The sequence below is a fragment of the Bubalus kerabau genome, chromosome 3 (assembly GCF_029407905.1).
Source record: "Bubalus kerabau isolate K-KA32 ecotype Philippines breed swamp buffalo chromosome 3, PCC_UOA_SB_1v2, whole genome shotgun sequence".
NCBI classification, from domain to species: Eukaryota; Metazoa; Chordata; class Mammalia; order Artiodactyla; family Bovidae; genus Bubalus; species Bubalus kerabau.
The window spans coordinates 12,608,562-12,622,594 of NC_073626.1; the positions used below are offsets into that span (position 1 = coordinate 12,608,562).

At 35.6% G+C, this 14,033-nt stretch overlaps 1 protein-coding gene across 10 annotated transcripts in view; it reads right to left on the reverse strand.

Moving 5' to 3' along the window:
- The window catches only part of NUP153 (nucleoporin 153), an 80,942-nt gene that overhangs the window by 29,050 nt on the left and 37,859 nt on the right, over positions 1-14,033 (reverse strand). For all 10 annotated transcript variants that reach the window (XM_055570711.1, XM_055570709.1, XM_055570710.1 and 7 more), the window contains 5 exons: positions 11,376-11,428; positions 10,961-11,087; positions 5,851-5,988; positions 5,135-5,233; positions 3,391-3,478 (listed from right to left, as the gene is read on the reverse strand). In XM_055570711.1, coding sequence (XP_055426686.1) covers positions 3,391-3,478; positions 5,135-5,233; positions 5,851-5,988; positions 10,961-11,087; positions 11,376-11,428 — 505 coding nt within the window. The remainder of the gene's footprint in view (positions 1-3,390; positions 3,479-5,134; positions 5,234-5,850; positions 5,989-10,960; positions 11,088-11,375; positions 11,429-14,033) is intronic.

Sequence of the window (14,033 nt, forward strand, 5' to 3'; positions counted from 1 at the left end):
TATACTTAAAATAAGTATAATGTTCTTATGCTTAAAATACTCTACATTGTGAGTACAATAATCATTTTGTCAACACATTTTTAAGGGGGAGTGTTTCTGTTTACAGATGAAGTATTGTTTGAAAATTACCTGACGGTTGCATCTGTGTGTGTGAGCGGAGGAGTGAAGGTGGGAGAAACAGGACTGGTCACAAAATGGCAAAGGCTGAAGCTCAGTAAAGTGTATCTGGGGATTCAGTCTACTATTCTATTTCTAAGAATGCCTGAAATTTTCAAAAGTATAAATAACCAGGTTTTTTTAAGTTTTCACCAATTTAGTAGTAATGGGTAAAGCAGTTCAAGAAAACCTATCTACCCTTACTTCACATCATGAGCAAAAATTAATTCAAAATGGATTGATGATCTAAACAAGAGAACTAAAACCATAAAACTCTTGAAAAGAAAACCTAGGAGGTACATCTTCATGACCATGACAATGAATTCTTAGGACACCAAAAGCACAAGAAAAAAAAACTAAACTTCACTAAAATTAGAAATCTCTGTGCATCCAAGGACATAAGAAAGTGACAAGACAATCAACTGAACAGGAAAAAAATACTTGCAAATCACATACCTGATAAAGATCTAGTATCCAGACTATACAAAAAGGCCAGTAACTCAGCAACACAAAGAGAAACCAATTTAAAAAATGGGCAAAGGACTTAAACAGACATTTCTCCCAAAAAGATATGTAAAAGGCCAAAAGCACATGAGAAGATGCTAAACACGAGTTCAAGTTTTTAAAGCACAAGCCATCCATCGTCCTTGCTTGGTCCTGCAATAAATCTTTCTCCATTAAAAAGAAAAACGAAAACTAAACACAGTCCTCAGGGAAATAAATGCAAATCAAAACCACAACGAAGCATCGCTTCATACCCACTAGGACGGCTATCATCAAAAAACGGAAAAGAATAAGCATGGTGAGAACGTGGAGAGTCCTGCTGGTGGGAATGTGAACAGGCTGGCTGCTGAGAAGAAGTTTTATTAATTACTCAAAAAGTTAAATGTAGGACTACCATCTGACCTGTCAATTCCATTCCTAGGTACATCCTCTCAAGTACGGAAGCCAGTATTGAAACAAATATAAGTACACGTACCTTTATTAGCAACACTATTCACAACAGTCAAAAGGTGGAATGACCCAGATGTCCACCAACAAATAAACAGATAAGTTATGGTATATCAAAAGAGCGGAGCGTCATTCAGCCACAAAGGAATGATGTTAACAGTACACATTACGACACAAACGAACCTTGAAAACCTGAGAGAAGCCAGATGCAGAAAGTCACACTGTATGATTCCAGAACAGGTGAATACACAGAAATAGAACATGGATTACTAGTTGCCAGCAGTTAGGGGGAACAGGAAATGGAGAAAAACTGGTTAGTGGGTACTTCCTTTCAGGAGAGATAAACATGTTTTGTACTAATTAAAGGTGGTGACTGCACAACTCTGTGCATGTAGTAACCAGCACTCAATTTTTCCCTTTAAATGATCAACTTCATTCCTGTCATTGTTTAGTCACTAAGTCACGTCTGACTCTGCAACCCCATGGACTGTATGTAGCCCGCCAGGCTCCTGTGTCCATGGGGGTTTCCCAGGCAAACGCCATTTCCTTCTCCAGGGAATCTTCTCAAGGATCGAACCTGTGTCTGCTGTATTGGCAGGCGGGTTCTTTACCACTGAGCCACTAGAGAAGCCCATGATTATTATCTTATCTCAATTTCACCTCAATAATAAAAATGTGCAAAAACCAAAACACCATACCTACTTCTTACAACTGTGTCAAAATAAAGAAAAATCGGCTTTTATTCATTATCACATTCTATATTCCTTTACAGTCAAAATTGAATTGCTTTTAGAATTTAAGGTAAATTTTAAGGATTTCTTCCAGTGTACTCAAAGAGATGGAAAAAGATAATGTGAAAATTAGCTCCTATCATACAGTAATTAACCATGACTTCCAATTTTCAATCAGCTTTTCAAATCAGCTTACCAAAGTGGTAAGAAACAGAGATGTCAATATAAGAACAATTCTATATATACTACTTAAAATACACGTCTTAAAAATTCTTGAGTAATTTCCCCACATGTAATGAAACACAAAAGTTGTTTTAACAAACTGTTACTCATTCAGGGATGATTAGTAAAGCATTGGTAAAAATGGAAGCATTTTAATGCCTTTCCCTCATAACCAGGCATGAAAATGAAATTTGAATAGGTTTATTCCTTCTTGAATTCACAGTAACATTAAAGAAAAAAAACTCATATGTTAAGTACACCTGAAATATACTTGTTACTTTCTCTTACACAGGGCTGTTTTATTCAACAGAAGTTAAGACTGCAAACATACCAGTCAAATTCTTATTCTGTGCTACTTACAGAACCTATACTCTTGTCTTCCAGACCATACAAACCAAAGATCTTCTCAGCTTGGGGTCCTGGTTCTTTGATATTCTGAATTTTTTTTTTTTAATCTATCTATGAGGGAAGATCTAGTTTTTTAAGATTCCCAAACTCAGCAGATAGTCAAAGAAACACTTCTGAATAAGGCAACAGCTCCATAACTGATATCTCAGTCCATAATACCCCTCTCCCACCCACACCCCCTCAACACACTGCTGTTACTGCAAGGAACCATCTCACACCCCGCCCCCCAGAGTGTAAAAAATCATGCAGTGTTTTCCTATCATTCAAATTAAAATTCAATTATTTAGCATAGCACTCAAGAATCTTTAGAACTTAAAGCTACCTCTCAATCTCATGACAAACTATTTGCTATTTTCAAAGTGCATCAGGCTTTTCCTCTTGTTGTCTTGTATTTGCTGTTTGTTGGGGGAAAAGCCCTTCCTCTCAATTCTTGACCTGAGCAGTTTAGCCCAGATGATTCTTCATTCCCCAAGCACCCAATACTTGAGAGCACACATCATGACCACCACAGCGAATTCCTATGGTCTAATTATCTATTCAGATAGATAATTTTTTGAGAAATAGCCCATTTTTTGAGAAATTATGTGCTACTACTGTCTGCAGAGGCTGATATAATCCTTATACATAAAAATGCTTGTGAACTCAAGAGAAACCCAGAAATGGAATCCACTGTAATTACAGTGTGGAACACCCCTGAATTTCCTATACTGAGATTTCATTTATAATAAACTGTCATTTTTTGGGGATTAAACTGGATAAATTTGCTATTGTGACCATGCCCTTCACAAGCTGTAACTTATTCACATTTAGGGAGCTAATTATATTCACATAAAAGCATTTACAAGAATGGCCAAAGGTAAAAGAAGTGATTTGAAATATTAACCTATTTTTATGTAAAATATTATGAGAAAAAGTGTCTTACCTGAACTGCTTGTAATTGTTTCTGAAACACTACTAGAGCCAGAAAGCTCTGCTGTTTTTGCCACAGGCACACTAAATGTAAATCCAATCTGTAGAGAGAGAAGGTGTCCTTTAACTGTCCATTTAGCTTCAAACAATCCATCAAATATAAAGCTCTATTTCAAGTCAAAAAAGTATACTGGATTTCACATATTCTAAGAGTCACAGTTTTTCCTATTTTAAATCTCTAAAATCGGTGTACTTCTTATAATGAATGGTGTGTCCTAGTTTAACAAGAGCATTTTAAATTTCTAAAGCATTTTTTCATTCAAAGCATTACATAAAATAATAATGTATTCCTGATGCCCACTTTCAGGTTTCTAAATGCCATTTCCTAATAAAATGTATGAGACTTCATGGACATGGAGTAGATTTCAGGCATTTGGCAGGGAAATTACAAAATAATCTGGAACATGTAGTTGTAACAGAAAACAAGCCAAGGACACAGTAAAAAAACAGAAGGTAACATGTCTAGTCAAGGCTATGCTTCTTCCAGTGGTCACGTATGGATGTGAGAGTTGGACTGTGAAGATGGCTGAGTGCCGAAGAATTGATGCTTTTGAACTGTGGTGTTGGAGAAGACTCTTGAGAGTCCCTTGGACTGCAAGGAGTTCCAACCAGTCCATTCTGAAGGAGATTAGCCCTGGGATTTCTTTGGAGGGAATGATGCTAAAGCTGAAACTCCAGTACTTTGGCCACCTCATGTGAAGAGTTGACTCACTGGAAAAGACTCTGATGCTGGGAGGGATTGGGGGCAGGAGGAGAAGGGGACGACAGAGGATGAGATGGCTGGATGGCATCACTGACTCGATGGACGTGAGTCTGAGTGAAAGCCGGGAGTTGGTTATAGACAGGGAGGCCTGGCGTGCTGCGATTCATGGGGTCGCAAAGAGTCGGACACAACTGAGCGACTGAACTGAACTGAACATGTTTAAATGATACACATGCCAAATAGAGATGGGGCAACTAGAACATCAAATTTATGTACTGTTTTTTTAAAATATTTATGTATTTAGCTGTGCCGGGTTTCAGTTGTGCTATGTGGGATCCAGTTCTCCAACCAGGGACCGAGCCTGGGCCCTCTGCACTGGGTGGAGGGGCTGCAGGCTGGCAGGCGGGGTCCCAGCCACTGGCCACCAAGGAAGTCTCCAACTTATATACCACTCTTACTCAAAATATTTACTATGAAGAAACAAATATATAGTGGCACATAAAACCTTCCAACTTTTCTAGATTAAAGCCAATCCAAGAGACATGCTAACTAAATGCAATATGACTTAGCTGCTAAGTCTTAATTGTAACTGGATCCAGTACCAAGAGAAACAAAACAGCAATTAAATGAGAGTCTGAGGCTGATGGGTAAATCTGAATGTGCACACTATGTTACTATTAACATCATGTTACATTTTTTGGGGTATGACAACTGTATTATGGGTGTGCAAAGAAGTATCTTTTTTCTTAGGGGATACAAAGAAAATTAAGGATACCAAAATATCTCCATCCTAACTTCCAAATGGTACATGACAAGATGCATACATATACACATACACATGTATTTTGTGTATAGATGTTCAAAGTTTTCTGTACATTGGAATTTTTTTGGTAAGAAAAATGGCATTTCTTACCACCAATTGTATATTACAGCTTAAAAATACAGTATGCCTTTGGAATCAATCAATATGCAACACTCTTTGCTTGCTACTTACAGATGACGGAGGTAGTACATCTGACTCAGTAGATTTTACAATTGGAGATGAAAATCTAAACAAGGGGCTGCCAGTGCTGTTTGGAGAGGTCACTTGTACCTGGTTTTTCAAATTATTAAAGAAATGACACAAAAAACTTTTTAGAAAAAGAAATTGGCAGTGAAATAGACCGTAAGCAAATTAATTACAAAGAAGCCAAAAGCATTTTTTTCCCTTTTAAATTAAAAAAAATCACTTTTAACTTCTGAAAACTACTCAACATGAAACTGTTGTAAGATTTGGCTTCCTCTTCAAAGAGGAATATACATAATCTTGGAGAGAGATAATTACTTAAGGGAGAAAAATAAACATCTATAAGAAAATGTTCAGAAAAAGTAAAAGTCAGGAAAAAAGCAAACAAATTTTAGAAGCAGATTAAAGATGTTAATCCTACTTAAGAAATTTTTTAAAAAAGCAGAAATTCATTATTAACCAAAAATAAAGTATGTTCAATGGAAATATTGTTTGAAAACAGACTTACAATACATTCATAAGAATTGAAGAATGTTCCCATTATGATGTACATTTTTTTAAAAAGCCAATGCTATTTCAGTTTTTCTCAAATTTCTGAGTTGTTAATTCCCACAGTGAAAATTAAGCACTGATTTAATCAGGTTAGTTTTTTTAAAATAAAGAAAAAACAAAAAGCACCTCTATGGTACAACATTTTTTTTTACCTTATTTGTTAATGATTGTGAAGGACTAATGGGTGATGGAGAGGAAGTTGTGATCACAGAAGAACTAAAATTGAAGGTAGGCAGTGAAGAACTGGTGATGGGTAGAGAGATTTTCGGTAATACTGGTACTTCCACTTCCTAAAACACAACATATTTTATAATGACAAATTTCATCTTTTGTGTCATTCTGTTGTATCAACATATTTTCAGCTAGAACAGATATAGTTACATGTAAATTCAGAATAAACAGGGACAAGGTAGCACTATGCAGTGTTAACAATGTAGGCTCTTGAATAAGAAAAAACTAAACAAGATTTGAATCCCAGCTGTGCCACCAGCCAGAAATGTGACTTTGTGAACCTATCTGTCCTCAGTACCAATTTCTTAGCTGGTGAAAATGAAAAAAAAAAAAAAAAATTTAACATATCAGAGTTGTGGTTTAAATATGAAACAAAGTCACTTCTGGTCTTGGCATGTAACATCAGCATTCTAAACATCAGTACTGATGAGTTTGGTGAACTGCTTCAGTTTTTATTTCAATGTAAGCAAAGATCTCCACTCGTCTCAAATGACCCATATTAAAACAAAATTTGAGTTTAAGACAAAAATTGAGTTCCACTTCCGCTAATGGTGGAAGACCTTGTATTTAACCAATGCTCTGACAAGTAACAATTATAGATGCTTGACAATATATTAAAAACAACCATCTGAAAACATTAGAAAGCAACCAAAAGCAAGTAGATATTGGAGGGAAGACGATACTGAGAAGAAGGGAGAAGTTTCTTGTCCTCTTTGAGTTGGTGCCAGTTGGACAGTTGAAATTCAAAGAAAACTGCCAATCTGTTGATTGAGGCATTCAAAGGACAGACTAGGGTGACCACAGTAGCTAGAAAATAAGGGGAGATGAAGTGCCACAGAAGGGGAGTCCCAAGTCTGCATATAAACTCTCCAAATCTCTGGCAGAGCAAATCTGTGTAAACTACAGGTGTATAATAAAGGCACTTGGATAAAACAAAACTAAAACCTGCTCTACAGGTTCTTCAGGGTGAAGGGAAATGACACCAAATGGAGATTTAGATTTCTGGAAGAAGTGGAGAATATGTGAGTAAACTTCTCTTCCTCTTAGTTTCTTTAAAATACACATTAAGTATGTAAAGCAAAAATGTACTGTGGATTTACAGCGTATCTAAATGTAATATAAATGATATATAGCATAAAATACCAAGGAAAAGGCGGTGGTAAATCAAACTATAAAGTTACAAGATTCTTAAATCTTATAGGAAATGATCAATATTAACACAAAGTAGAATTTAAAAAGTTAAAAGACACCATAATCCCAAGAGGACTGTGTAAATTATGAGAAGGGTCAGAGATATAAAACCAACAAATAATTAAAATGGAATGCTAAGAAATACCCAATTAACCCAAAAGCAGGAAGCTTTCAAAAAGAACGAGAGAGAAATAAAAAAATGGGGAAAATAGAAAATAAAAAAAGGTAGACCTTAATCCAACCATACCAGTAATTATGTTATTTATAAGCAAAAATGCCAATTAGAAACTAAAAAAGAGGGCAAGCAAGACTCAATTACATGCTGTCTGTAAGAGATTTACTTACATTAAACATAAAGACAGATAAACAGATTGGAAGTTAATGGATGGACAAAAATTTAACTTGCAAATAGTAACTTTAAGAACGCATATTTTAGTATCAGAGTGGCTGGCTATATTAAATACCAGATAAAGTAGATTTCAAGACAAAGAATATTTCCAAAGACTTTTTTAAAGGACATTTAGTAATATTAAAAGGGGTAAATTATTGAGAGGCCACCATAGATAAGGTGTACACGCCAATGAGGGCCTCGAGATAAACAAGCAAAAACTGATATAATTAACAGGAAAAAGACAAATTCACCAAGTAAAAGCTGACAACTTTTAACTCATATCTCAACAATTTACTAGACACATACCTCCCTTCCCTACTCCCCGCAAAATTCAGTAAGAACAAAGATGATGTTAGAATTATTATCAGTCATCTTATCTGACACTCAACCACCAGAGAATACACAATGGGCAAGACTCAACAAGCAGACCATGTGCTGGGCTACAAAACAAGTCTCAAGACATTTCAAAACATTAAAACCATGACTAAATCCACTTCTAAATAATCTATGGATCATATACGAAATCAAAAAGAAAACTAGGAAAATCTTCTCACAGAAACACCACTATAAATCTTCTAGAGGAAAACACAGGAAGACTTTTTTTGTAGACAGAGATAGGTTTCTTAGGATACAAACAGTAAATATAATGGGAAAATGTTTAAGTTCAGACTTCATAAAAGTTAGAACATCTGCTAATCAGAAGATACTGTTAGGAAAAGGAATAGGCAAGTCAAGACGGAGAGAAAATATTTGTAAGACACGTATCTTGACAAAGTACTTGGATCTAAAATTTATAGAGTTCCTACAACTCAATAATAGTAAGACAACCCTATTTTTAAAAGACCAAAAGTTCTAAATTAACACTCCTCAAAGGAAGATATTATGGCCAATAAACACATAAACAAGAACAAAATATTAAGCAAGAGGGAAAGGCAAATTAAAATTACAATGAGACATCGTCATACACAAAGCAGAATGGCTAAAATTTAGAAGATGACAATCAACTATTGATAAAGATGTAGAGTAACAAAAGCCCCATCCATTGCTGTTACAGTTACTTTGGGGAAAGTAAGTCTGTCAGTTACTTAAAAAGTTAAACATATATCATATAACCTCAGGACTTCATGTCTACTGTTGCTGTCTACCTGAGACTATCCCAACATAATGTAGATCAGCAGTATTCCAATATAAAATGAAAAGTTTGGGGGAAAAAAACCCCACAGACTAGGCAACCAACTTGGGCAGCCACTCATTATTAGTATCTCTTTCCTCAGAAATTTGGAGACTGTAACTTGAGAGTGGAACAAAGCAGGGACAGACAGGTCAGGGGAGGCATCCTGGGGTGCAAAACCAGCAGTGGGCAGGAATGGAGAGGGGGTCCAGAGAAGGGAGAAGGTGATAAAGGGGCTTTGATTTTCATAAAACTCCTCACATTTAGTAAACCAGATAGTAAAAGTCAACAAATTTTTAACCCATCAAATGTCTCAAAACAGCAAAGTTATATTAAACACATATCTATCTGCAAGACAGCTAAAACTGAGCTATATAGATCAGTCTAAGCTACAGCTGAAGATCTTAGAAATTGTATCTTTAAAAACAGAAACTAAAGGGAAATAAAACTCCCAATCTGTCACCTGGTAAACACTAAACCAAGCTAATGCTTTCCTCTTATCAGGATAAACTTTTAGAAGGTGGGGCCACACATTTTACCAAGAAATATAAAAGCTTTTCTAAAGAACTATCTAATCCTTTATGAATGAGATACTCACTTTGTTATGTATACACGGGCAAGGCAAATAACTCATTTTCTAAATGTAATGAATCAAATCTACATAAAGAGTTTCAAGCAGAAAAGAAAAATTTTCTAAGTACAAAATTTTATATGCTACATGATCAACTTTATTTTTAAGATGTTGTAATGCAGTAATACATCCCCTCCCTTCCCCACACTCTAGCACAGCAACAAGTAGAACCTAAGGGCAAAGTCTCAAGACCTGTAACTGAGCCAAGGTCCCCAGCATGATCTCAAATATCAGAACCCAACAGGCATATGGCAGAAAGCCCAAACTGCCAAAGTCAAGCTTCTGATAAGTCAGAGAGGCACAAGCGCAGGACTCATACTGGAAAAGGGGAGATTAAAAAAAAATAGAAAAGAAAAACACAGACCTGTCACTCTAAGCAAGGCTGCAAAACAAAATACCAATAGACACGAAGGAAACACACACACACACACAGAGCAATTTCAATCAAAACATTAATTTCACAGTCAACAGAAGACCTCCTACTTAAAAACCTAAAAACATACTCCTAATTCCTCATGGGTCAATGAGAAAGTCACAAATACAATTTCAATTAGAAAAAAAGCACAAATCAAAGTACGATGTACATATAACTTCAAAGATTTAGCCAGGCTGAAACTGATTTACAGAAGACTGAAATGGACCCAGATGCAACTCAATGTAGTTAGAAAATATACAGTGCAACCTAGACAGGAAAGTTAATTTAACCAATCTTCAGTGAGTCCTTATCGTTTTCAAACTTTCATGTTCAGTATACATAAAGAATTCTTCCCAGTAAAAGAAATAACCCAAAGGGGAAAAAAATGGATCAAGAGAAAACACAAAATGGCCAAGAAACTCACAAAAAGATGTCTCCTCACCCTAGTAAAGAAGGAAATGCAAATTAAAAATCCAATGGCATACCACTTCACATTCATAACATTAATATTAAAAAGAAAAAAAAAAAATCAAGTACTGGTAAAAAATAAAGGAAAACCAGATCTACCTACTGTTATGTGGAAGCATTAAACTGTAAAAGTACCCTGAAGAGCAATAAGGCAAGATGTGTATCATCCCCCACAATCCAACAATTCCATTCCCAGACAAGTAGCCTGGAGAAAGTCCTACATGTGTACTGGGGGAGATGTGCATATATGCTCACACTGGCGTGTACAGCAATCAACCCAAATGCACCTGCACAATGGGCTGTGCTGAGTCTTCATACTGGATAAATACGTAACAGAGAAAACCTGCTATTTTTTGCAAGACTGATCTATTTTACAAATAATAAGGAAAAGGCCCATGAGACAAACACATCATGTTTCAGGAATGGGCAAAACCTAACTACATAATAGTATTTCAAGGGTCAAATAATTTCAATTGCTATAGTTTTATTTGAAAAATTATGGCTTTAGACTAGTGATACCCAAGAAATTTAAGGTATTAGATTAGGTCACAGTGAAGATGGTTTAAAAAGCCTGATAGTTTAAAACATACACACACTTTTAAGGAATTGTTTCAATGGTAGATAATTCCTATGCTGGGTCTCCCCTAACCTCATCCTTCCAAGGGACCTCCAGGTGGGTCCCTCATCACCGCATCAAAACTTTTAATAATAAACTTCAAGGTATTAAGATACTTCAAAATATATGTCAAAGAGTATAACCTTACCTCCTTCTCTTGAGGTTTAGATGCCACAACACGTGTTCTCTCGCGCCTCATCTTGCCACCTCCACCACCTACTCCAGGAGATAAACCATTGGCTGCAGACATACTGAAATTTGGATAAGAAAAGCCACTAGGCAAAGAAAAAGAAAATTAAAACAAATGATATATTACTCTGGTCCATAACTTGTTAATTAATACTAAAAAAAAAAAAAAAAAAATCTGCCAATTAAGAAAATAAACGTTCAGCTGAAAGTGATTTTAAAAGCTCACAGATTTCTATGTGTAGTTTTCTATGTGTGTAGATTTCTATGTGTAGTTTCTATTTCTTTAAACTTCTTAATCTTCAAGAAGGCAGATACAAATCAAATATAGGCCTTACAAAAAATATAAAGAAGCTTCACTATAAAGATGACAATACCTTTCTTGTTGCTCTCTATTTTGTCCTGGTGTTGTATTTTTTTCATAATCAGTCTAAAAAAAAAAGGAATATAACATATTTATATAGCTGCTTATTTAATTTTAACACCACCTTTTTATCTGTGAACTTTAATATTTGGTGTCAGGAATTTGACAGTTGTTTAATGAATTTTAAAATCTACAACTCATACCCTGTCACCTGAATGATGACCAAGAGTTACAGTGTGATTATATACAAACTGATAATAAGCACAACTGCCTTTTAAACAAAACTGTAGCATACAAATTTAATACACATTATCAACCACACAAATACTTTTACTTATGGCCTATTAAATGTGCAATCAAATTTACACTGATGGTCCTTTTGAAATGATTCTCTGCAACTTAAAGAGTTCTTCCATCTAAAGGAATCAGGGTTCCTTGGAGAACTGGCTGATTTCAGGGCTGGGGCTGAAAACTCACAAGATGAGCCTGGTTTGTTTTATAATATTAAAAAGCAACTAAGTGCTTGAAAAATGATGTGAAAATATTAAAAGGACATGAGCCAGTTCAAAGGCCAAATATGGGACAGTGAACATCAAAATAAATAATCCTAATAAAAGATTACAATCTTATCAAATTTAAGAATTCACACTGACTTAAATAAATACATAGAGAAATACATACATAGAGAAAACTTCCTACAGTAGAAAACCAACTTCATAAAGATAGAAGAAATAGTAGAATTAGAAAACCACCATTTGGCATCTACAAATAAAAGATTCAGGCAAATATCATCAAAACTGCTAACAGTGGTGGGTAAAAAGGATATTTATACTCTCAAAGTTATCTTATTAGTTATACAAGGTACAATACTAGCAATTTCACAGTGAAGAAATCCCACTGATGCCACCTAAACTGCTGATCACAGCATCAGTGCGGGACGAACTGGCAGAAACTGCCCGATAATACGACACTGAAAAGAGTTCCGAGTTTGTTCTGTGGTATGACTACCAAAAGTGCCTAACCAGAATCTGCTGCTGCTGCTGCTAAGTCGCTTCAGTCGTGTCCGACTCTGTGCGATCCCACAGATGGCAGCCCACCAGGTTCCCCGGTCCCTGGGGTTCTCCAGGTAAGAACACTGGAGTGGGTTGCCATTTCCTTCTCCAACCAGAATCTAATCATGAGGAAACAAACATCCTTGTACTCCTTCAGAAATATCAATGTTATGAAATACCAAAAACAAACCCCCCCAAAACCAAAAAAACTGTTCTAGACTAAAGGAGATAAAAAAGAGATTTGACAAATTTAAGACATGATCTTCCATTTTTGTTCTTATGGGACAACTGGCATCTTAACAAAATTTGCAATTAACAGTATTGTATTGATGATAAGTTTCTTTCTGGTTTGGGTAACTTCAGGTATGTGAGGGAATTTCTTGTTTGTAGAAACAGAAAAAGATAAAGGAAATGTAGTAAAATGTGGACTTCTTAAGATTTTTCATTCAAGTCCAAAATTATGTTCAAATTATTTTTTTAAAGTCTGATAAAGCAAATACGACAAAATGTTAAAGACTGGTGAGTCAAGTTAAAGCAAATAGGTAAATACTGTACTGTACTATTCTCTCGATTTAAGTTTGAAATTTTTCAAGAAATTGAGTTGTCGTGAAGATTCAATGAGCTTAAACCAACAAAGGCACAAATAGGAAGATGTTTTATAAATGGAAAAAGAACACACTTTAGTTAAATGACACAGGAAAACAGAAAGACCCAGGATATGAGAGAAAGTAGAAGACAAATGATCTGGCCTTTTCAAATACCAATGTGCCTAGCAATTCTACTCCAAGGTATAAGACCCAAGAGAAATGAATATCGATGTCCACAAAAAAACTGGCACTTGTATCAAAGTTCATTGCAGTATTATTCATTACAGTGAAAAAGTGAAAAGGACCCAAATGTCCCTCAACTGATGAATGGATAAACAAAATCGCTACATCTAAACAATGAAATATTATTCAGCAATAAAAAGGAACAATGTTCTGATACGAGGTGAACCTAAAAACATTATGCTAATGATGAAAATATGAAATAAGCCAAACACTAAGAACTACTTATTTTAAGATTTCATATATACGCAATGTCCAGATAAGTAAATCTAAAGAGAAAGATAAATAGCTGCATCAGGCTGGAGGTGGAGGGGTGGGAAGTGACTACTAATGGATATGAGATGTGGGGGAGAGGACGATGAGAATGTTCTGAAACTGACTAGTGACACAGACGAACAACTGTAAATGCACTAAATCCACTGAGCTATAAACTCTAAGGTGAATGGCAAGGTATGAGAATCACATCTCAATACAGAAGTAATATAAGAATAAAAACAGTGTGGTGAGGGTAAAGATTTGAGGTCTAGAAAGACAAAACCACAAGGAATATACTTGTTTGGATACCGGCTCAAAAAAGCAGCTATAGGGAATTCCCTGGCTGTCCAGTGGTTAGGACTCGGTACTTTTACTGCCAGAGCCCCAGGGTTCAATCCCTGGTTGGGGAATTAAGATCACACAAGCTGAGCAGTGGCAAAAAAGCAGCAGCTATAAACAACATATGAACTAGATTATTAGGTAATATTAGGAAGGAACTGACATTAACTTTCTTAAACATGGTAACATAGGAGATAT